The sequence below is a fragment of the Chiloscyllium plagiosum genome, chromosome 23, assembly GCF_004010195.1.
Source record: "Chiloscyllium plagiosum isolate BGI_BamShark_2017 chromosome 23, ASM401019v2, whole genome shotgun sequence".
Classification (NCBI taxonomy): Eukaryota; Metazoa; Chordata; class Chondrichthyes; order Orectolobiformes; family Hemiscylliidae; genus Chiloscyllium; species Chiloscyllium plagiosum.
In genome coordinates, this window is record NC_057732.1 from 27,247,078 (window position 1) to 27,268,778 (window position 21,701).

At 37.5% G+C, this 21,701-nt stretch overlaps 1 protein-coding gene across 1 annotated transcript in view; it reads right to left on the reverse strand.

Annotated features, from left to right (window-relative positions):
• Positions 1-20,247, reverse strand: part of LOC122561702 (putative interleukin-17 receptor E-like) — a 38,756-nt gene extending 18,509 nt beyond the window's left edge. Inside the window, exons 1-10 of the mRNA XM_043713729.1 lie at positions 19,990-20,247; positions 15,300-15,333; positions 12,801-12,947; positions 11,466-11,575; positions 7,328-7,442; positions 6,072-6,116; positions 4,766-4,905; positions 4,010-4,078; positions 3,588-3,642; positions 46-209 (exon numbers count right to left, since the gene is read on the reverse strand). Coding sequence (XP_043569664.1) covers positions 46-209; positions 3,588-3,642; positions 4,010-4,078; positions 4,766-4,905; positions 6,072-6,116; positions 7,328-7,442; positions 11,466-11,575; positions 12,801-12,947; positions 15,300-15,333; positions 19,990-20,139 — 1,029 coding nt within the window. The 5' untranslated portion in view covers positions 20,140-20,247. The remainder of the gene's footprint in view (positions 1-45; positions 210-3,587; positions 3,643-4,009; positions 4,079-4,765; positions 4,906-6,071; positions 6,117-7,327; positions 7,443-11,465; positions 11,576-12,800; positions 12,948-15,299; positions 15,334-19,989) is intronic.
• Between the last annotated feature and the right edge of the window lie 1,454 nt (positions 20,248-21,701).

The following is a 21,701-nucleotide window of genomic DNA, read 5'->3' on the forward strand; positions in this document are numbered from 1 at the left end:
TGCCAATGGTTGTTTTGCATTCAAGTTCATAACATATGTACTTACTTTATGTTGTCTTTTGTGGAAGGAATTTTGTAGATCAATGCAATGGTCACTGCTTCTAGTCATCCAGCAGAGGTTTACACTGACTTCCATAGGACAGACCTGTTCCCAGGCCAATTCCTGTGATACATGATCATAAGTTATACCATTCCAAAGCTCAGCTGTATCTGAAATCAGATATCAGAAACTGGGTTAAAGAATATTTACAAGTGCAAAGTTATAATTGGTATTAATATATCAATTGTTTATGCCATTGAACATATATTTATCTGCAAAAGGTTTCTAATGCATGCTCAGTTCTTCAATGACCCAATTTAAATTCACTGAAAATCACTTCTGAAAATTCTAAAAAACAATTAAGTAGATTCTGCTGGACATGCCTCAACTCATGACTCCCCAAAGCCTACCCTCTGTCAACAAATAAAAAGTCAGCAGTCTGATGGAATACTCTGTTTTTCACTGGCGAGATGCAGCTCCAACAACATTCAAGAAGTTCTATTGGCATCCCATCCACAACCTTCTACATTTTCTCCGAACACACAGTAGCAACAGTATGTCCCATCTACAGGATACCCCTCAGCAACACACCAAGAATCCTTCAACAGTAATTTCTAACTTGCAGCCTCTACCACCTCGAAGGACAAATGCAGCAAATGCACAGGAACATCATGTTCTCCTCCAAGCCACACAGCTAGACCTAGAACTATATCATGATATCTTCACTGTTGCTGGAACTACCTTCCTTCAGAGATGCAAGTTTATCTCCGAAAGGGTATTTTACCTGTTGTAGTAATGTTTGTTTTATCTCTCATAAAATAAGAAACTGGGCATGGATACCAGACATTTATTCAAGATAAATCAGCAGACATTTATTCAAGATAATTATTATATACAAGTATTATATTCACAGGCACACAAGCGTCTACTAAATTAAAACAGAGCAGCATACTTCTAATTGGGGTGTCATGCTTCAAGTGAACAGGGTAAAATGGAATAGGAGACCTTTAAACCCTCAGGTCACATGCTCTGATGCATAGTGATGTTATGACCAGTGTCTCTTCAAGGTATCCTGACATAATGACTGAGACATAATGCAACAAACTGCATCACATAGACGACAGCCATTCAGGAAGCTCGCTATATCCTTCTAAAAGGCAATTAGGGATGGTCAAAAAATGCTGACCAGTCTAGTTACCTCACATCCTGTGAAACAATATGATGTAATTGTATGTGCTTGTTGATACTCTTTTTTTTGTTAAAGTGAGCTTACCAGCAACTGTGTACCGTTAACCAACTCCTGGTTCAGGTCAGTTGAATGCTGACCCAGGGGCCTTATTGTTGGAGTGATAATGTTCCTACCCCTGAACCCGGAGACCTAGGTTCAAGTCCCACTTGCTCCAGAGGTGTATGGTAACATCTCTGAACAGGTGTGCAGAAACAACAACAAAGAAAAGCAGCAAATGTTTTGGATTCAGCTTTCTCAAGATAGTTAAATTCCAGATCTCTGGCAATGGGTCACCCAGAGTATGCTGAAATATAGAAAGACAAGATCCCTGCCCCCACATATCCTGACAGACCTCTAGCTGAGCAAAACTAATGTAGTGTACAAAATCCCATGCAAGGACTGCACAAAACAACATTGACCTGGACCCAATATACCGGCCACTACAGTGGACAGCTGAAACTGACAACCGGAAGTGGCAGGGACAGGCCACTATAAATGCCGGAGGAAACACCACAGAAGCGCTTCACAGGAGGCTCCCAAGCACTGAGGATGTCACCTAGACAGGGGACGAAACGTTTGCAACAAAAACTTCCAGCTCGGCGAACAGAACCACAGCAACGAGCACCCGAGCTACAAATCTTCTCACAAACTTTGTAATCCTCTCAAGTTTATATGCGTTACAGTAATAACAGCAAAGTTGAATTACCTTCCTCTGTTGTGCCAAAATCTAATAATATTATAATTCTAGAACTTTAAATAATTTGCTATCAATTTCTGTTGTGCCAAATGGTTTTTTTTCCCCAAATAAAATCCCCAAGATACAGTATTCAAAGTCATGAGAAATTGAGCAAGTGGTTCTCACTGGGTGTGTAACAGAGTTATGGCATAATCAACCAGGAGAGGCTATTGAACTAAATGTATAATTAGACTAAAAAATAATTAAGGGCAGAAGCTCCTGGCCTGAAGCCAGTGGGACTGGAGACATGTGCGAGGTCCTGGAACCCTATTGCCGTCCCGCCTTAACAGGTTCTGGGTGGGAAGGTCTAGGCACTCTCTCTATTGCTATGTGAGGTTTCATGTGTCAATAATGACCACTTAAGGACCAAGTCAAGTCCTTTTCCCAGCTGGGCTGCGATGATTATTCTTGCCCCAAAAAGATGGACATAACAGTAGACATACACGACTATTAAACTAGACTTGGTGTGGGCGAAGAGTTCTAACTGGATCAAACATATTTTATAATACTGAGGGACTGGACCAAAGGTAGAGGGTGTGGTTGGAAATGGAGGGTCACTGAGAGCCACCCTCATGACCTTGTCTCAGACACCCCTCCCTTTGCAAGAAGGCAATGTTTCAAGAAGTCAGCTCAGCTCCACCTTCAAGGGCAACAAGGGATGGGCAATAAATATTGACCCACTAAGAGACACCCTAAACTCATGAATGAATTAAAAAGAATCCAGAGACTATGCACCCATCCGATAAAAACACCCTTAGCTGATAGTACTGTTCTTGAGTTTTGGGTTCTTTAGGAGCATCCACAGTCTTTTTGGTGACCGTGCAACGTACAAGAACTGCGGAGCTCTGATGGGCCAGCAGTTTTCACTGGTGGGACTTGATTTTGAGAAGTCCTCCAAATAATCTGACTACAGGAAGTTGCAGCAGGGTTTGCTCTTTAGAGATAGCTCAGGTATCTTGCCACCTGCTAAACAAGTGAGTGAGACACCCCCAGCACCCCAATAGGGAAGGAATTGAGGGGTCACATTTGAAGGTGGGTCTATGAATCGGAATTATCAAAGACATTCCTAGACAAAAAAGGGAACATTCTTGCAGTGCAATCAATGCCCTTAACTCTGACTTCCATGTTCCCACACACATTTGGACAGTATGCTTGTTTAGTTTATGCTAAAAAGCCTGACCATTGGGTATGGGGGTGGGTACAAAGGCCATGTTCAAGCTCATGTCTAACATTGCCCATTCCACACCCATCAGAAAACTGAGGGGAGAGAAGGATAGAAGCCGTTGATTTCTCAATTAAACCAATAACGCTTTTAATCACAATCAACCCACAATAAAACAATAGCTATGCGTACAAGTGGATTGGTGGTGAAACTGGATATAGGCAGGGCGAAATAAAGGTCCCTGTTTTGCATTGGTTTCCTGTTACAATCAATGCCTGATGTTCTGTGCCATTCACTGAAGCAAAAGCCATTCCATTTGGTTTATATCCCTGCCTACATTCAATTTCACTCCAGATGTCTTTACTCAGTCACTGAGAATGCATGCAAGATTTTCTTGTAAAAAGTTAAGTTTGGTGACTTACAGTTTTTAAACGGACAAAGTTGTACCCTTCTAGCATCAGGCAGTGCTGACCAGCCCTGGAAATACAACGACAAAGCAGAGTTTTTAAAAAAGTAAAAGATGTCATGTTTTCTCTTCATGTGAAAAACTAGGTTTTCGCTGCAGAAAAGAGAGAACCTTAGAAAATAATCTGAAGATAACACTTACACATTTTATAAAAATATTGATGGTTTTAAGCAGAAGTACAAATTATCCATTGCAAGACTGAAGTAAAAACAATTAAATAAAAGTACTTATGTTTTTCCAAGTTCCAATATCATTTGCATTTAGCTCCTCTTTAAATATTTTATTGTCTCAGTATTCAGGAATTCATTAAGACTGATAAGTTGAATGTTTCACCTTTCACATTCAAAGAATAATGATGCAAATACACTCACTCATTACCTCAATACACAAACAGGGCAATATCCGGGAGTATGGCAAGGTGACTTCTTTGGAGTCTTGGACTTTAATCTATATTTAAAAAAATAGTTTCATAAATGACACTATAACAATAAACATCCAATTATATAAAAAGAGTAAAGAACTAAATGCACAGCTCCAAAATGCCCGAATCTGAAGGAGACAGAGTTGGGGATAAAGAGGAAATCAGGTCTGAAACCCATTTGTACAGAGATTCTGCTCTCTTTTCTCTGGGAGAAAATTGATCATTGACCTGGATTTCAGCGGGCAGATCACCAGTCTCCTCAGTTTATATTAAAGGGGGTTTATTGGAGCTGCAGATTGAACAAGCACCAGGCCTTCCCAAAAAGACTTCCATCCTTTACACCCTCAAAGGCTTCACTGGACCTTATGGATGATCATTATAAATTTGTTTTGTTGACTAAGGTAATTTTCTTGAAATGGCTCAATTCTTTTGTCTCATCACAGTGTAGCTACATTAAAAGCCAAACAATACATTCTTGGTGGCAAGAGGGTTCCACGTGGCATTGTTCCAGCTTATAAAGTTTCATCAATGGGCCACAGCGTAGTTTTGAAATGACCCCACTCTTGTAATATGTCACATGATACATAGCCTAGTGTGGATTGGGATTCCCCTCCATCATATTTCAACCAAAAGCGAAGACAACACAAAGTATGGAGTCTACATTTTTCAAAGGAGATGGAATTTAATGTCTAAATGAAACGGTGATTATTTACCAATTTACTGATTCCCAAATCATCACAAATAAACCATTTGTGGCATAAGCGCACATGGTAGGGAAGATCTTCTACGATTTCAGAAACTTGAACAGACAATGACTTCTGTTTTTTGTCAATAACATAGTCTAATTTGCCAGCTGAAATATAATAAGAAAATAATTAATTTATTCAGTATTCAAATTCTGAAATCTAGTGTATTATCAACAAGTAATTTATGCATGCCAATAACTCTTTAGTAATTTTCTTTCTTTAAAAGATGACATTTTTTAAAATGTGCACATGATCAAATTTGGTCATTATAAATTATACACGTTGTAGACCAGCCTTAAGCTCTTAAAAATTATATTGTATTTTATTAAAATATAGACTACAATGACAGTGCATATTAAAAGGTATTCCCTGTATATTTTATGATTTACTCTACATAACTATAAAACCCCAGTACAAATCCTTGCTCAAAGCCAACCAATCACAATATGATAATATATAAAAGAAAAGATAAGGGTAAGGTAGAATATTGGTTTTGCTACAGTACTAGAAATAGAGAGGCCTAATGATCCAGATATACAAGTTTCAAAACCCACAAATGGTAGTGAAGGAATTTTCACTGAATTAAATAAATCAGTGTGGAAGAAAACAAAAATAGGCTCTGTAATGGTGACCATTAAACTTTCCAATTGTAAAGCAATCCACTTGTTATAATCAATGTCCTCATGGAAGGAAGTAGATCATGTTTACTCAGCCAGGCCAACGTGTGACTGCAGACCCACAGTAACATGATTAGATCTGGTAGTTCATCAGAGCCATTCAAAAAAAAGTCATCTCACCATTTTCTTAAGGGCAAATAGGATGGGTCACAAATGCTGGCATCATCCACATTAACAATAAGTGAAAAAAAAATAGACCTTTCTTCACAAGGTGGTGCAAGGAGAAACAATGGACTCGTCAGCAACTTTGCAGGCTGAATTATCCCAGCCAGTGATAGAGGACTGGAGGTTGGATAAGGAAATTACAGACAGACAATTAAGAGGCAACTTCCTGGAAGATTGCTGAGCCAGCCTCACTACTGGCCAGTGGGGGCTCAAGACCCCTATTTGATCTAATGTTGGGACCCAATTCCCATTGCAAAATACAGACACTAATGTATCATTACAGAAACTAGGGAATAGGTTCATCACCTCCCTGTAGCTCGAGGCATGACCCACGGAAATTTCAGGAATAAAATAAAGAAGAAAATGATGGAATATCAGAGTTTAAAATAGTTATTACTCAATTTGTATAATTTATTACTATTTTACTTTACCTATACAGGTTGAGATACTTTTTCCAATATCTTTATCAGTGCAATCTAAAATAGAAAAAAAAAGTTAAAACCTAAATAATATCAAACTACTTCTGCAAGAACTGTCAGATAATCATAGAATGTTAATTCTCCCACCATCATCACCTGACAGATAAAGTCAGTTCCTAGTCATGGAGGTCTAATATGCACCAATTATGATGTCATACAGTCAGAGATGTACAGCACGGAAACAGAACCTTTGGTCCAACTCGTCCATGCCAACCAGATATCCTAACCTAATCCAGTCCCATTTGCCAGCACTTGGCCCTTATTCCTCTAAACCCTTCCTATTCATATACCTATCCAGATGTCTCTTAAATATTGTAATTGTACCAGCCTCCATCACTTCCTCTAGTAGCTGATTCCACACACGCACCACCCTCTGCGTGAAAAAGTTGCCTCTTAGATCCCTTTTAAATTTTACCCCTGTCACCCTAAACTTATGCCCTCTACTTTTGGATTCCCCCAACCCAGGGAAAAACCTTGTCTATTTATCCTTTCCATGCCCCTCATGATTTTATAAACCTTTATAAAGTCACCCTTCAACCTCCAATGCTCCAGGGAAAACAGCCCCAGTCTATTCAACCTCTCCCTATAGCTCAAACCTGCCAACCCTGGCAACATCCTTGTAAATCTTTTCTGAACTCTTTCAGGTTTCACAACATCGTCCTGATAGGAAGGAGACCAGAATTGCACACAATATTCCAACAGTGGCCTAACCAATGTCCGGTACAGCCACAATATGAGCCCCCAACTCCTGTAATCAATGCTCTGACCAATAAAGGAAAGCATATCAAATGCCTTCTTCACTACCCTATCTACCTGCGACTCCACTTTCAAGGAACTACGAACCTGCACTCCAAGATCTCTTTGCTCAGCAACACTCCCCAGGACCTTACCATTAAATTTATAAGGATGTGTGTGATAATAGTATTTTCACACTCTTATTAAACTGATAATGCTGAGAATTTGCTGTATCCTTAACATGGCAGTAATTTTAGTTTTTTTTGTTAGACAGAAATGCTTACCTCAGCCAAATTTTATACAAGGTTTCCACAATACAAAAAGGGAAGTTTCAGTGGAAAGTGGCAATGGTTTTAAATCATACACAAAGTTTATGATTTTTGGTCACATATTCATGATCTTACACCACAAGATAATGTTGTCAAAAAACAGCAACTTAAACACCACACAGATGTCATGATGATATCTTTTACCTCCTACTTGGTATTCCTGTTTTATTAAGGCATCACAATAGTAAGGAATTGTCTTAAGTGTCACTTGAGTATATTCTTCCATTTCAGCACTGAAACAATCATATTCAATTTGTACCTGTCATAAGAGAATAGCAGTGGTAACAAGAGTGTTTGGTTACAAATTTAAAAGATACACCACCCATGTTAAAGGAGTAACATTTGATTAATGTACACTTAACATTTGTGCAGCCATATCTGAAACAGGAACTCTATTATTTACTTGTCTTGGAAATTAGCCGGGCAGTAAGATTTAAAAAAAAATATACACAACTTTATAAACAAAGAACAAAAACAAAGACTTGAATGTCTAATTACAGACAGCACAGTGACACATCACAAAAAGATCAAGATCAAAGTTTAATCAGAGATAGGTGGGAATGTGCAATGGAGGTCATAATCAGATCAACTGTGATCTTAATGAATGGCAAAGCAGGCTAAGGGGCTGTTGAACCTACTCATGCTCCTATTTCTTGGAGATTGGCAAATTTGCATTGAGTGACTGAAGTGATAAGGGTTTCAGTTCTGTGGAGAGAGATTAAAGAAACTGAGATTGTAGTCCTCAGAGCAAACTGTTGTTTTTTTTTACCTTTCTGCTGAGAACGACCAAATATTTCCAATATGTTCCATTATTTTTTGCCTGATTTTTAGTATTTGCAATTTTTTTCCCCCTTTTTTTAAAAATCACCATGGTTCACTAGTGTCAACTTGCATCTCCCTCTAGACAAAGTGCCTACTATTCACAGAGTGTATTTGCTTCATCAAAAATTGCTGGAGGCTGCTAATAAATAGTGATATTCAGCTAATAAATACTGATCAAAGAGTGGATACGAATAGGGAAATTTTCAAATGATTAATCTTTGGATGGGGGCATTTAAGTCTCCATCGGTAAATCGCAGCTAGGATTATTTTAAGGAGAATGTTAATCCTTTTATAATAAGCAGATTAAAATGTCTTAAAATAACAGAAGCAGGAAGTTCAACCAACTATCTTAAACAATGAAAGATCAGGAATTTCCTCAATGAAATTTTTGGCATGACTCTGAAAATTGTATAGAGATCAACAAAGCTAAACTTTCTTCATAATTTGAGAAAAGCCCATCTAAGAAATGTTAAGCAACTGTTGTACAGTGTATAACAATGTCCTCAGTTTTACAGTAACCTAATACTGAAACTTATACTAATCATTCGCTTATGACATCTCTTTAAAAATACTCCGTAAAGGTAACAGGAAGTGAAACACTTTGCACCTGGCTCCTAAATATCAGACTGAAACATATATTTGAACATTAATGTTTCAAGCCTAACTAAGGATCAAAATCAAATCAAAATGGCAAAGGATAGCTTCCTTAACTATGAAACCTCTGGCAATAATATTGGCCAGCCAGCAATGCCCATGTCCCACAAATGAACAAACAAAACTTATAGTTTTGGTTGAGATCTCAGATAGTATTTGGTATCAGATCCTATCCTAAACCAGGCTAACAGGAGCCTTTGCTTCATTGAAGAAATAAAAAATACAAACAAATTAAGTTAACTATGCTTAGGAATCTGACTGTGTATATGAATAGAATGTAGTCAGAGATTTCCAAACTGATTCAGATTTTAATTTATTCAAACCTCAATTATATGCAAATTTTACTTTGTTGTCTCAGTTATCAGACCATATTAGACCCAGTCTCACCTATTATATAGTGATTTTTCAAAAAAAATTATTGTTTAACAGCACATGGTGTACTTATTGTTCCTGAGAAGACAGCCACAGTCCACACCTATTTCTTTAGGCCTTGTCAGATAAGCATAAGACATAGATGCAGAAGTCGATCAAACGGCCAATTGAGCCTGCTCTGGCATTCAATACAATCATGGCAAATCTTCAGCTTCAACTTCACTTTACTGCCCGTATGCCTGGGACCCCTGAAAAACTCAAACATCTAGGCAAAAGTGAGGACTGCAGATGCTGGAAACCAGAGTCTAGATTAGATTGGTGCTGTAAAAGCACAGCAGGTCAGGCAGCATCCAAGGAGCAGGAAAATCTAATCTAAACCCAAACATCTCTCTAGCTCAGCCTTAACTGATGGCATACTCACAAACCACTGGGAGTAGAGAAGTCCAGAGATACATGTTCTTTCAACTGGAGAAATTTTTCCAGCCAAGTGGTTGGCTCCTTACCCTAAAATCGTGCCCACTGGTTTTAGATTCCCGTCCACAGGAAATAATAAGTCAGTATCTATCCTGTTAAGTCCTTTCATATTTCAATGAAAGACCAATCATTCTTCCCAACTCCAAAGAATATAGACAGCATCTCATCATAGGAGAAACTACCATCCCCCAGCGATTGTGTATTATGCACTTTCTCGTTATTAGATACATTTGAGTGTCAATACGTTTCACTCAAATCAGATTTCAGTCACCTATCGGCCAAATTGGATGAGTGGCAGGTTTCTTTTCAAAAAAATAAGCACTAGATAGATAGATTTTGACATCAATTTCGCAGAAGTCAGCTTTTCATTTTGAGAATTTTAAATTGAACTAATCTTCAAAACAGCAACAATTGATTTATACCATATTGTTCTCATTTCTGGAGAAGAATATGATTGTCTCTAAGGGGATGCAATGAAGGTCCATCATATTGAGCAGAATCAGTCTATATTCTTTTGAGTTAAGTAGAATGAGAAGCCACCTCATTGAAATATACAATATCCTGAGAGAGTTTTACAAGGGTTAATTCTGAGTGTTGCTTCCCCCCTAGCTTGAGTGTCCAGAATTCTGGTGTGATTATAATCTCGGGATAAAAAGAGATTGGCTTTATAGGGCATAAAGAAGGAGAATTTTTGCATTGTAAACCTTTGGTGCTCTCTATCCCAGAGGGCTGTAATTTAAGAATGTAATTAGCCATAATCCAAAAGAACATTAGGCATGTATTCATTAAAGAGAGACACAGGCAAACACAGGAACATAATTTATCTTGAAGAACAGAACTCCAGAAACAAGGGAAAATTGAAGAAACAGACTTCTGAAAAATACCAGAGCCAGAACAAAGACCAAACCCACATTCTCCATCAATGGCCAGCCATCCAGTAAACTGAGCTATCTAACCCTACAAATGCACCAACGTAGAGCAAATTCCTGACTGAGTTCAATAGATCTTTGGACACTAAAGATTCATCCAATAAGATTTTCCATTCTGATAAGATTAGCAAATATCTACTTGAGCCCCACTTTCCTACTGCAGTGCCGCAGGGAAAGTTGGGATCAAGTAGATATTTGCTAATCTTATGTTAATGGATAATCTTATTGGATGGCAGAGCAAGCTTGAAGGTTTGTTTGATCCACTCTGCCCCTAGGTCTTAGACTTTAACAATTACCTTTTACTATTAAACATAATGATCCAGCTGTATGTTAATCTAAGACAATAGCATCAGAATGACTCACGCTGCTATTATGCTTCATCTGATGTCAACAGATGACAGACATTCTGTGAATCATGAATACCACAAATTATTGGCCAATTTGCCATACTGTTGTTAGATTGGCAAAATTGTCTCTATCGTTTAACTTCCCCATAATTTTCATTAAATTGTGAGATTTGTACATTATTTATTGATTAAATCACTACGAAAAATTACACTACCAAAATAATTACTAAATATTTTCTTGTCCAAATAGTAAATAATTAAAAGTATGAAATCTTCAAGTTACCGAATTTTATGAGATTTTAAAAATCTGAAAAGGTTTACTCTACTTAATGTTTTACTTACTTTTCTAATACTTCAGTCAAATAATGTTTATTTCCAATCTGATCCAATTTTTGTATTGATCTTCCTCAATCCTTATCCTCAATTCTTTGATGTCATTTGTTCAGGAGTCGCACTGATTGACACATTATTCCTTTCAGTCCCAGGTATTTTATTCCCCTTACTACAGTATTATTAGCTCATACTTCCAACAATGCTGAGAGTTTTAAAAGAACTTTAAAGCTAATCATACAATTGTTGTCATCCAATGGAATCTATGACTTTATAGCAGAGCTGAACAGATTACAGATTGTTTTACTACAGATTTTTAATTGTTAAGGGTTTAACATCAAGATTCAAACTTACAGGATGTCCTATAAACTTCTTATATCCACGTTTATTGAATTTCACAATAACACATTGGTATCGTAACGTCGTCATTGAAAAAGAGCACATTTCCACACCACGGATATGTTCTGAAATGCAAGATCAAGCAAATATAACACACTTCGTTATTAACACAGCAACTACATGTGGAGAAGAAGACAGTATCATTGCAAAGACAACTTTGATATTTGGGAAGGAGATGGGCAGGTTCTGGCTAGGATATATATGGAGATTTATTGCATTCCAATAGGAGTGTTAATCTGCTCATGTACAACTAGTCTAGACGTTCTCACACAGTACACAGTAAACATTTTCAATATGCACCAAAGTCCCCCAAACTAACCATTTCCTGCTTCTTTATCCATATTTTCTTCATAACTTGCACTGACATTTCTTATTGCCACATTTTCTCTCACAGGAAAAAGAGGACCAAAGCAAATATTAATCGCTCAGCTGATGAGTAATATACTTGTCAAAAGTCATATCCTCAAATCTCCTACTATTATCAAAGGATTGGGCAGGAAAAATGATTTGAGGTTATGATCAGCTATGATCTTACTGACTAGCTTGAAATGTCTGATTTACTCCCATTTATGTTTTTTGCTTTAATGATTACTCCTTCAACTCCAAACAAGCAGAAGGAATAGTTTCAAGTTAGCTACCAGAGTTGGTTTTTTTTGAGTAATACCTGTTGCCTTTCTTCCCTTCAGATCTATAACTATAACATGAAGCTCACTCAGTACTTCATTTAGTGGGAAGAAAACAACAATATAACCAAGGAAATTTTAAGTGGTGTGCTGCATTTAATTTCAAATGTGTGATCAATTTAATGAAAGATATAAGAAAGGTTTCAAATGATCAAGATATTAGATGGTCATCTAGGTGTACATGTTCTAAGTTGAGTACTTTTGGATCCCTGTAGATGCATCAGAAGAAATGAGATACTAACATTTATCACTTGAGTGGCCTTTTCTTATCAACAAGATGTTTTCCACCACCAAGTCAAGGAATGTTTTCTCAATATTTACTTTGTATATTAAGTTGCTTTGTAAGTATACTGAAATTTTCAGAGGTTCTCCCTCTGATGAACAGCATCATTCCCAAAGAAAAAGGGTATACCTAGTTAAAAACAGCTGCTAATGCTAATCCTATAAAGAATGGGAGAAACCAATATAAGTGTCAGCCCAGACGTTTATAACTAAAACTACATGTGTGCAGTTTTCAGAATCTATATAGTTGGGTGCACACATTCACTGCAAAGAAGGACTTATAAATTTGTTTTCAGAAGTTTGACAAAAATATAAAAATCAATACCATTAAGAATCAATGTCCCTTTAGCTTTGAGGTGAATGGAACATTGCCGCTCCTTTCTGCATTTCAACACTGCAAATATTTTGAGATCCTCCACAACTTTGGAGGGCAAGGATGATGGAGGCTCACGGCAGTAATGGTGCTGCACACCTTTAGAAGGAATAAATCACAAATCCGTTAGATATTTAAGTGTTCATATCCACTATCCAAATTTCCTTTCTTTTCATTAGGCCCAAATTAGGTTGTCATAATGTCCCATTTACTCCTGGTTAAACATTGTATCTGACTTCCAACAATGCATACAGTTCCCCCACTTAACACCTTTGTGGGAGCACCTATGGCACAAGTTCAAGGAGAAGACCTCACAGCACCAGAGGATAGTCCACAACCTCTAGCAATGCCCACATTCTGATGTGTGTGGAGGGAATATTGTTGTGTGTATATGTCATGGTTGTTAAATTTGCTGCTGATACAATGATCAGTTGGAAGGTAAGTTGTGAAGAGGAGACAAGGAGGCTAAAAAAGGGTTCTAGATGGGTTAGGTCAGTGGACAATGAACTGGGAAATTGAATATAATATGGGCAATTATGAACTTGTCCATTTTGGCAGGAAGAATAAAAGAAAAGGATATTATCCAAATGATGAGAGATTGCAGAACTCCAAGAGGCTGAGGGATATGCGTGTCCTAGTGAATGAATCACAAAAGGTTAGTATGGACGCACAGCAAGTAATTAGGAAAGCTAATAGAAGGTCATCATTTATTTCAAGAGTCGAACACAGAAGGAGGAGGTCATGCTTCACTTATGCAAAGCATTGGCAAAATCATGTTTGGAGTTCTATTTCCTTATTTAAGGAACAATGTAAGTACCACGAATGGACAGATAGCTTTAAGAGGAAAGGCTCGACAGTCTAAGCTGGTATCTGGTAGAACTTAGAAGAGCTAGAAGTGTCTTAGATAAACATATAAAATGGTGAGGTGCCTTGATAGTGTGGGTGTGGGAAAAATGATGTTTCCTCCTGTAGGAGAATCCAGACTGGGGGTCATAATTGAGGATAAAAACAAAATTTACAAAAGAGGAAGATAAATGTTGGATGCATGGATAACATTGAGTTGTGGATGAAGGGAGGCTTGATGAAAGCCAGAGAAGAAGCAAGACTAGTCAAAATCATTCCCCTAGCACTCTTAAAGAGTTGGCAGTTATTCAACATTTTTGTGGTTCTAAATGGAATGGATGGTGATAACGCTCTGCTTCATCCATTTCTCACATCATTAGAGATTTCTTAAAGTTCACACTATGTTTTCTGAAGACTAACTTGTACTGGGTTATGTCTTGTGAGCGCTGCATACTCTGATATACATTCAGATGGCTGTTCCCCATGCAAGAGCCTCAGAAAGCTATTAACGGTGGAGGGAATCATCGTTGAGCTGATTTCCTTTTCTTTTCAGATTATCAGTGATGTAAAATAATGTATAATCTTTGGAGAGAAATTCTCACAGGATTAGACAAGGTAAACAAAGGAAGGCTGTTTCTTATGACTGGGGATTACAGATCCAGGACTGACAATCTAAGAATACAGGGCAGACAATTCAGGACTGAGATGAGGAAAACTTTCTTCACCCAGAGAGTGGTGAGTCCATGGAATTCTCTGCCATAGAACATGGTAGAGGTCAAAGCATTGAATGTTTTTAAGAAGAGTTAAATATATTTCTTCGGTCTAAAGGAATCAAAAGGGTATGAGGAGAAAGTGGAATCAGGGTACGGAGTTGGGTAATCAGCTGTGATCAGATTGAATGGTGAAGTATGCTCAAAGGGCTGAATGGCCTAATCCAGCTCGTATTTTTAATTTCTATGAGAGAGTTTTGAATCTAGGAATGTGCTGATCTATGTAACTAATGTAAGGCTAGATGGTATATTTACTCATCAAGGTGATGATGGATTGCTTCTCATTACTATTTTCAGACTGATACATGAGTTAATACATAATTGCAATCTTGGAATTCCCTGTAGTACAATGTCCATGCGGAAGTCCCTGCTGAGTAATAAGCAAACAATTCTCACTATTCAAAGTTGATAAGGCATCGAGTTTACTTAACATTAGAAGTTAAATTAGCTTTTTTTATTAATGGTATAATAAAAATAAGATCATATACATTCATGTTTTTATTAAATCTACTTTCATACACCCGGGTTAATGAATGATTTAGAAAAGCAGAGAGTAAATCCATCTTACTGTAACTGTTAAAACTGGCTTCTATTCTGCCCTGAAAAACATTGGTCCTTCAGTCACCAGCAATATCTTATTGAGGGCAGGGTGAGTGTGAGATGAATGGCAGCATTTCCAGATGAATTGGGAGCACTTGATGAAACTGTGTCTTCTATCCAAAACAATCATCAGAAGACCTGAACTAGTTTTAGATTCAGGCTTCATTTTCTTCATCTCTTCCCTAATTTGTTAAACCTGCAAATTAGAACTTCTACAATTTAAAAATGTAATACTCACTGAAAGTCAGGTTTTTGCTTATGCATTGTAGACCCTGAAAAAACAAAAACATACTGAGAAACATATTTGAGAATGCAAATTTCTACATGCATAGTGGATAAGTATATATACACATTTATATGTGTGCCACCCCACATCTCCACACATAGCGACAGAACTGTATCTATTTGTACGCACATATTCAACTGATCATTAAAAGTTGGTGAAAGTATATGAGTAAGTTGAAAACAGACAAGTTTGAAGTAGAGGATGGCAATGAAGCACAATGACCAACAAGCCAAGCTACAAGCTCAACTCAGTAAATGGGAGGGCAATCTTATTGAATCAACTTTAATTATCTTAACTATTTTGTACTTAGTGATTATCACATCTCTTGGAAACTTCTCAGAGCATAATGTGGAGGAGCCGGTGGGCAAAGTTAAAAATCACACAATACCAGGTTATAGTCCAACATGTTTATTGGAAGCACTAGCTTCAGAACTCCTTTATCAGGTGGTTGTGGAGTATAAGATCGTAAGACACACAGAATGTATAGCAAAAGATTACAGTGTCATGCAACTGAAGTGCTATATTGAAAAAAGCTAGATTGTTAAGTCTTTCGTCTTTTAAAATGGGTTGCAGGTTTTGATTCATTAATATGTAAATCCCAGAACTTCTTTTCAGTCACCTTCTCGATATAACTTAAGGTTTTTTTTAATAACAAAAGCTGACATCTCAGCTCAGGCAATGCATTAAAAGTATGATGTCAGAGTCTGTCTGTATCCCAATCTTGAGTCAGACTGGTTCTAAGTGGAATTTACAAAATATTGCATGGATTGACTGCCTGCAGAGTGTGCATTTTTTGAGTAGAATAGAATGTATCTGCAAACATAATTCTGCAAAAACAAATTCACCCCATAAACTTATATGTGTGTGGGCGTGCATGAGAGAAAGAGAGACCGAGTGTGTGCGTGAGAGTGTGAGTGTGAGTGCATGTGAGAGACTATGTGCTTGCGTGTGTGAAAGCTTGGTAAAGTGTGTGTGGGAGTGATGGAGTAAAAGCCTGTGAGAGGGATTGTGTATGGGGTGTGAGTGTGGGGGGTATATGCATGTGTGTGTATGAGACAGAGCGTGTGTATGGCATAGGATCTGCGTGACTGTGAGTGTATATAAGAGAGGCGTGTACATGTGTGATAGAGTGTATAGTGTAGTGGGGTCACCTGTAGTCATTTCCATTCAAACCATGCAACCTGTATTCAGGCTACTTTAAGTGAATCCCACACACAAGCAATTTAGCCAGGGAGCATGTGTGAGATATTGGACATCGGACTGGGATCAGAAAGTCATATTGTGACATCCAAAATTTGACCTATGATATAATCACAGAGTCATGTGGTGTAGTGCAGTAATTGGAGCAGCCCACAGGATGGCCTGGCAATTACTGAAAAATCGGGTGAGAAATTGATATTCCAGCTCCCTGGTCTTTATTATCACAGAAAAATTACCATATAGCTAGCAAGGATTATCCAAGATCTACTCGTCTACATCGAGTGCTTCAAATACATCATTGAAACTATGACAAGCAACCAATCCAGGTTGTCCTTAAATTTCAAGAGTACCCTGCAAAAAAAATGATTTGTTTACAAAAAGGGAGAGACAAAATTGCTTGACGTAGTCAGGCCAGATCTCGCAAACTATGTTATCACACAGTTCTGCAGCAGGTGGGACTTGAACTCAAGTCTCCTGGCTCAGAGGTCTGGGCATTACCATTACACCACAAGAGTCCTTATCAAACTATATACTGTGCAAATGGGATAAGTTAAACAGGGATGTTTCTATATCTGCTCATTGAACTTTAAGTTTAATTTACAGCCAATGACATCAATGGTCAATGACACCAACCAAAAGACTTGCAGTTATATAAACTGTTGTGATCTCAGGATGTCTCAACACACTTTACAGCAAATTCATTACTTGAAGTATAGTCAATCCCTCTTGAAATATAGGAAACAGAGTTGACAGTTTGTGCACAGCGATAGTGTGAGTAGACTAAATAATCCATTTTTGTGATTTGGTTGAACATTAAACACTGGCCGGGATACAGAGGAAAACTTCCTTACTTCTCCTCAAAATAGTTCAATGGAATTTTATATATCCAACTTTAGAAAGCAATTGGTTACCTACCTTAACAGAAAGATAGCACAAATACATACATTTTTACGATGCTGTGACTTTAAAGATTATTTTGTCCTGCTTTATTTTGAAGGGAGGTTGTAAGGCAGAGGAGGCGAGCAGTCTAGGGTAATGTAAACAGCCTGGGAGGCCGTGTTTTTTATGCTGTCTGAATGGGTGTAGCTAACTCCCACATCCAAATTTCTGGTTTGGTTTTTTTCAGTAGTATCAGAAGCTATTGGGGTATCAACAGAGTTGGAATCTTCAGTGGATGTCTCCTAGCTGCTACTCTCAGAATTTTTTCTTGATGTTTTTCCCCTCCTGAATTGGAGGACTGCATGTGAGAACCTATGTCTGAATTTGCCTTTTTGCCAAGGAGTGTGGTTATGGGATGTTACTATATTGAAACAGTTAATTAGTAGTAGTTACTGTATCTATTATTCTGTTCAGTATTCCAATAGTGTTAAGTTATTCTAAGTTCTTCTTTCTTTTGCTTGTACTTTAAATATAGTTTTAAACAAAATTGTGTTTTGCTTAACATTGAGTAACTTCATTGTTGCATGGCATCTGGAACACAGCACTTCACATTTTGCCTTTGAAATTAAGAAAAAAATAGGGACTGAGCTACCTTTTAAAATATTTCAATTTGTTCATACAATAGTCACGCATCTACATTCTTAAATATTTTCTGTCAACTCCGACTTACTGTTTGAACAATTTAATTTCCTTTTTGTCAGCCTTCTGTTTCCAACTATCAATTTCTACCTATAGTCAGTTTTATCTTTACACTGGTCACCAGAAACCAAATCATTCATAAATGTTTCTAAAATGTTTTTTTAAGCATTTTGTTCTTAATAATTAAAATTTATAAAGTCTAAAATGATTATGATCACATCTTAAATAAAAAAAGACATTTCCAGTACCACATTTATCCAATGAGTTATCTTTAACGCCCTCATTGAACTTCTGTGCTGAAGATTTCAGTCTCCCACAACAGCCTGGCTTTAGATTTGATATTTTAGCTTACAGCTGTCGCAATGAGATAACCAGCTGTGTAGTCTCAGCATTTTTATACCCAATGTCCTTGCATCAGTCTATGCTCCTAATGGAACATTTGTCTCTAGTTTCCATTTTTTTTCTGGCCAATAGCTTTTTTTTTGCTATTAATTATGGAACAAAAGATATTAAATGGAAAAATGCTTTAAAAACTTTTTAAAATGTATCACTTTATGTTAGAGAGAGAGAAAAACAGTTGTCATGGCTCATATTCATGGAAACATTTACATTTAAACTTCAGAAACTGTATAGAACTGAAAGGAAATGTAAAGGACTAGGGTCAGGGAGAGTAAGTAAAAGAAAGACATGAGAGAAAGAAAATGGAGATTGAGGTAAGAAGGAGAGGAATGGCAGAAGTGATGGAAGAGAAAAAGTGTCTGTTTTCTTAGTATTATTTGCTCTCATGTTTCAAATGTTGCATTTCAACTCAATTAGAAGACAGAACAGTACAGCACAGGAACAGACCCCTTGGCCCACCATGTCTGTGCTACATGATACCATTCTAAACTAATCCCATTTGTCTACACATGATCCATATCCCTCTATCCTCCACCTTTTCATGAGTCTGTCTAAATTCCTCTTAAACTTTGTTAAGGCATCTGCTTCCAACACCATGTATCAAACAAGAAACAAAAACGAAAAAGCTGAAATCGAGAGGGTTACAGAAACAAGGCAGGTAAACACAAACTATAACCTCCGAGATAAACTGCTTAGCTATGAAATATGGGCTAACAATAAATTAAATTTACTCTCCGAGTTTTATAATCCTCGTTGAGACAGAAAATTCAGGTTTGTAGTTCTGCAGTTGTACCACTTGATGGCGTTTAATTGGATCCAGAAATCGCAGATTCACACCCGTAGCTGGAGCATCACTCATGCAGTTGAGAGAAAATAATCCCTTTGTTCTTATTTTCAAACAATAGGACTTCTATCAGTTTGTATCTCACTGTCTGAGGATCAAGTAAAATAACTTGTGCTGGCAAAACATCTTTTTTTCCCCCTTTTATTCCCCAGACCAAATAGGATTCCAAACGATTTTTAAAAATGAATAAATGAAATCGTGTTAACTGTTGCGGATACAATAACATATAGAAACATCATTTAAAATTGGCTCTTGAGGCACGACAGTAGTGTCCCTAAGGGCTAGGAGATCCGAGTTTAAGCTCCATCTATTCCAGAGGTATATAATAAGATCTCTCTTTCTCAACAGGTTAATCAGAAAATATTATTCCCAAGCCAATTTAAAAGGATGTCTTAAAGCGGTCCTACGAGTTAGCATTTTATCCCTGGGAGCTGGGATCATCCTGAAACTTGTTACATTTGAAAATAAATAGTTGAAAAATTCGACAAAACTAACGCCAAAACATTAAAACAAAATGAAACATTTAAGATGAACATTAAGCAAATAAGTATGTTTGCAAATTTAACACTTCATACTTCTATCCTGAGAGAAAATCATGAATTTTAAAGATCTGAACGGTACCTGCGAACACCTGAGTCCACATTTAGTGTTGTTCTCAACAGCTGGACAGCAAGAAATGAACGAACACAAAATAATTAGGAGGGAGCTGAGACAGCCGCTCTTCGTGCGCATTCTGCCTTTCGCTACTTGACAAATTAAAATATGTATCATAAAACACAAATTACTTATTTAAACTGAGTGCACTGGACACTCAACATACGACAGTTTACTCTCAGAGTACTGTCCTGCAGTGTTTCTTATTTCACACTGACTCACCGCCTCTGACTGCTGCTAAAAAACCAAGCCAAAAGCTCTCAGCCCCGCCTCCAGAAATTCCGGGCTGTCAGCTCCCGACACTTCTCAAAAACTGCCGCTCCTTCAAATGAAAGGAAATTCGTGGAAATGGTGGTAACTGTGTCATTCAATTCGAGAATGTCTATCATTAAGGCGCTGCTGGCTAATGTACAGCCTAATCATTGGCATTGATTAGACGAAATTATTTAGAATTCCCAGCAGTTTCCCCTTAGTCAAATCAACTCTTCATTACAATGGAATACATCCAAATGTCTATTTCTTTACGACTTTTTAATTGTTATGATGTAACAGTTCAGTTACAGGTAGAGTCTGCCGACTTCATGGCATAGAAAATGGGAACGCTTGTCAAATGAAAAGTTCACCTCTGGTGAAGGTATAACTGAAGTGTATTTCATGACTTCGAATGAAATATTCAGTGAAACTGGATTCTCAAGGGGTTTGGTTTCTGGCCAGAAATATGCTCTCAGCCAGACAGTGAGCTTGGAAAGTCATTAGCTTTTTAGCCTTCAAGTGTGAATGTTTTCAAATAAAAGAAATTCTTGACTGTTTGTTTGTCATTCATGGTTTCTATAGAAATCAGTCACTTTGCTTCAATCACAATCACTTAGAGGAATCTAAAGAGCATTCCACACCTTTACTAAGCATCCATTGGCAAGAATATTTTTTTAAAAATTGGGGGTATGCTTTTCATTGGTTAGGCCAACAATTATTGCCCAATCCTATTTGTCCGGAGGACGATGGTAGCCATGACGTACAGGTGCCAGTGTTGGACTGGGGCGAATAAGGTCAGAACATGACACTCGGTTATATTCCAACAGGTTTATTTGAAATCACAATCTTTCAGAGAACTGCTCCTTTCTCAGGAAGGAACAGCATGCCGAAAGCTTGTGATTTCAAATAAACCTGTTGTACTATCTCCCAGTGTCGTGTGACTTCTGACCTTGAGCAGCGGACAGTTAAGAATCCACCACAATGCTGTAGGTCTGGAGTCATATGTAGGCCAAACCAGGTAAGGTTAACAAATTTCATTTCCTAAAGTATATTTGTGAACCAGATGGATTTTTCAACAGTTGTCAGTGGGCGCTTGATTACATGAGATGAACTTTTTTATTGCAGCTTTTACTGAAGTCAAATTTCACCACCTACCCTGGTGGAATTCATAGCTTTATCCCTGGAATATGAGCTTGGTATCTGGATTTTTAGTTCAATGCCATTACACCAACGCATTTCTCATATCTCTTGTGCAGATACATGATAAATCAATTTTTTTTCATTGATAAGTTTCAAACTTAAAACACAAGGTTCAATGATTGGAACAAACCTTATGTGCTTCACACCACTATCAACCATCAATAACTTACCCAGTTTGCTGCTTATCTATGGGTACAAGGGGAAGAAAGTTTAGATCAAGTTGAAAT